The 3,824-nt window shown below is 36.5% G+C and overlaps 1 protein-coding gene across 1 annotated transcript in view; it reads left to right on the plus strand.

Annotated features, from left to right (window-relative positions):
• The first annotated feature begins 312 nt into the window (after positions 1 to 312).
• The window catches only part of LOC142338021 (uncharacterized), a 131,218-nt gene continuing 127,706 nt past the window's right edge, over positions 313 to 3,824 (plus strand). Inside the window, exons 1-2 of the mRNA XM_075387655.1 lie at positions 313 to 844; positions 1,000 to 1,599. Coding sequence (XP_075243770.1) covers positions 313 to 844; positions 1,000 to 1,599 — 1,132 coding nt within the window. The remainder of the gene's footprint in view (positions 845 to 999; positions 1,600 to 3,824) is intronic.

The raw sequence follows: 3,824 nt of genomic DNA on the forward strand, positions 1-3,824 counted from the left end.
CAACTCTATTACTTACGCAAGCGTAGGACGATAGAATGCAAAGAATGCAAAGAATGTAATTACCAAAGCGTAGAAAGTGAATCACGCGCTAATAACTCGCTTTTGCCAAATTCTCCAAGTACAGATCAGTCGCTCAATTTATTCAAGTCAAATTAGTTCTAATTCTAATTCAAACTCGCCAAGTAAAGATCACTCGCTCAGAAATTTTCTCTATTCAATCTATTGAAGTCAAATTAATTCTAATTCATCAAATTCTTCTATTCATCTTCATCAAATTATTTCGTATGCAACCCCCCTTCTGTTTATACTAATATGTCTGATAATTCGTCCGAACCAAGTTACACGAATGAAATCCCTATTGTAAATAATTTCAATCTTAGAAATTACTTGTCTCCTTCAAAGCCTCCTACTTTGTCTCCTTCAAAGCCTCCTACTTGTCACCAAACGCAAGCCAGTACTCCTATCATGATGCCCACATTTTCCGACCTAGACTCAAATGTACGACAATTGTTTAACTCAAAATTCTTAGCTGCCCTTACCAACAGAGATTCTATACTAAGAGAAATCAGAGATTGCATTATTTCAAACGACGAAGAAAGATGTCGCAAACTTAGTAAACAAGTGCATGCTCATTGGAGATCATTGAGCACAAGGAACGGTTGCATATTTGTCGACAATAGAGTCGCAATTCCTAACAGCATTAAAGAGGCAGTTTCAGATGTATTCCATGCTACACACCCTGGAAGTTGGGGCATGACGGAACTGGCAACGCGAGTGTGGTGGCCATTTTGCAACAGAGATTTACTCAATAGAGTTCGACTGTGTAAAGCGTGCACAGAGTTTGGTAAGAACTTAAAGCCAATTGTACTAAGCTAATAGTACCAATTCTACCAGACCTATTTACGATGGTCAAAAGAAATATACATATTATATTTTTAAAACAGGGATAATGTTAAGACACAAACATGTCATGGGATAATGTTGCGAAATACTGTTTAGATTATGACACATTCGGCTCAGAGGAACTAATAGATGATTCAAATTGGAGGGACGAAGACTTACTAAGTGAAGAAGAAATTAAACGAAATAAAGACCGAATCAGAGAGGCAACTAGTGCTCAGAACTTGTTCAAATTTCTTCCGTCATCGAGTTCACAGCCAGTCAATCCTTCGAGTACCCGAATCAAATTCGCACGGAAAAACTCAAATGTTAAGAGCAAGAGAAAAAGTCTTGAAGGACTTTATGAGACAATACCAGCGGGAGCATCAATTATAAAGACTTCAGACTCAACCGTTACGATACGCGTACCGGGTAGACCCGACACTGATATACATAAAGCAGACTTAGCAAAATTCGGAACACCAGAACAGAGGAATACTCCACTTGAGCAGTTCATCCAACCAGTGGACAAGAGTGGCAACGCAATAGACGCTATGGTCGAACGAATGCAGAAACACGTCTCAACTTCATTAAAGAAAATGTCGGGGGAAATTTCAATTAGAAAACAGTCAGAGACTGATCCCAGCCGAGACCCATCGAAATCTAACACCAAAAAGGCGATCAGAATTAAAATTCCAGAACGGAAAGTATCAAGGACAAGTAAGAGACGAAGTTCCAAAAGAAAATCTTCGAAAGAATTTCCGACCAATAAACAAGTAAGAATTGCTAGCCCAGATAATTCAGTTAGTTCTTATCACTCAGCACCCCCAGTAAGGATCATTCGACAAGAAACTGGATTTCGTAGAAGCAAACGTCTCCGCAAAACAACAAGCCGTTTTGGGGAACTAGCATCCGATACAGAGATAGATGATGAAATCGTGGTACAAGGGCCATCTTGCAGCGCATCATCATTCCAACCCGCGCAATTACCCGACAATCGTCAAATGATTAAAAGTTCAATTCAACAATGCCCTCAGGAGGATAGTGACTCGGACTCAAATTTTGATGAATACGAGGAATATGAGGTTGACATTTCGGATCATGAATTGGGTCACAAGGATCTGTAATCCTGTTTGCCAGCAAATGTAAGAACATTGTCAAAACTATAAAACACTCATTAGTGCAATTAGTAAGTGCTCTGAAGATTTAATTGACAGCACTGTGCCAAGGCCTCACTTACTTACTGTGCCTCACTTTCTTACATATTTCAGTTGTTCAATTTTCTTTTCTCGTTGTTCAATTTTCTTTTCTGCCAAATGCAGTACGTTTACATATTTATGTTTCAATTGTCCCTCATTTGGGGAACTATGTTACAATCGTCCCTCATTTGTGATGAAATTGCACCGATAATTCATACAGTATTTGATTTCATAATGTTGCTACATTCCATTCAGTATTTGATTTCATAATTTCATTCCTTTCATAATATCGTAATGATATATAATACCATTGTAACCTCTAAGTGTGACTGGCATCATGACAATGAAGCAGACAAAGAGAGCGCAAAAAGAGCGAACAATACAGTCTTATCTGTAATCGAGTTTTATCTGAAGCTTATGAGTAACCATATCGCTTACAGTTTATAATTAACTGCTACGTTAGTTAAATTGTTACACGATTGAAAAAAAATTAATAATCAAGAATTTATTAAGTCATGTATGCACAATTATTGTCAACATTCCTATATGTAAAAGTTCAATGTTAACACGATGGGTGACAGTTACAGAGAGACTAATGAATCAAGGGTGATACGTCCAGTGAGACTTCCTTCTGTCCACCTCATCATCCATCATCCTAAAGCATTTATTTATATTTACACAATTTGACATCCATCATGATTTTTCAGTGGTAGACTGCATATGGTTTATATGCAAACGCTTGGCTTTTGCACTGATAGTTTAGATTGTATCAACTAATTCTTGGCTTTTGCACTAATTTTGTTTCAAGTCCCAGCAAACAAGTGCACATGCAAATTTAGTTTGAACAAATTGGACATGTTTAAAATGCACGAACATTTTAATCCGATTAGAGTCCATTTTAATCCGACTCATTTTGGCCAACACTCGTGTACATACATTGTATGCAGCACTTTGGTTTTGAAATAAAAATTAGTTTTTTTAAATTTTGAGCTATTGGTTGGCACAAATTTGACTTTTGTATTAGATTTTAAGACGAAAAAAATTTGTTTCGGTTCTTCTTACTACCAAGATTTAGTGATGCCAAAATGAAATTTGGATGTTTCATATTGGCAGTACGACAAAATTTTTGCTTCAAAATGGTATATAACTCAACTCTTACAACTTCGAGGAAAAATTTTTGAAAGTGAAAATTAAAAATTTTTTTTGGGTCCAATGACCTTGCTTTCTGCTTTTCTGGAAAAAAAAAGTTGATAGTGGTCACCGAAAAAAAAATATAGGTGATGCCAATTTAAGTGCCAAAATGAATAATAGTAAATTTCATATTGTCCCAAGATCAACTTTTTCTACTACTTCAAATTGGCAGTCAGATCAATACTACTACTACTACTACTACTACTACTACTACTACTACTACTACTACTACTACTACTACTACTACTACTACTACTACTACTACTACTACTACTACTACTACTACTACTACTACTACTACTACTACTACTGCTACTACCATCAAACAGAACATACCAAATCTGTCTAAATCGAACATAGAGAAGCTTTCTTACGTTCCAGAACAAACATACCGACAATTTCGTACGTTTGAACCCAATTTCTCGCGTGGAAATCCAAACATACCGAACATTCCTTGCGTCGTTTTTGTACGGTGCTCTGGTCTAGGGTAACAATTTTTTGCTGTTTTTAAACCACAAGGACTTTGCCTAAATTATATATTCGAGATCCAAAAAT

This window comes from Convolutriloba macropyga, chromosome 4 (assembly GCF_964194025.1).
Source record: "Convolutriloba macropyga chromosome 4, txConMacr16.3, whole genome shotgun sequence".
Classification (NCBI taxonomy): Eukaryota; Metazoa; Xenacoelomorpha; order Acoela; family Convolutidae; genus Convolutriloba; species Convolutriloba macropyga.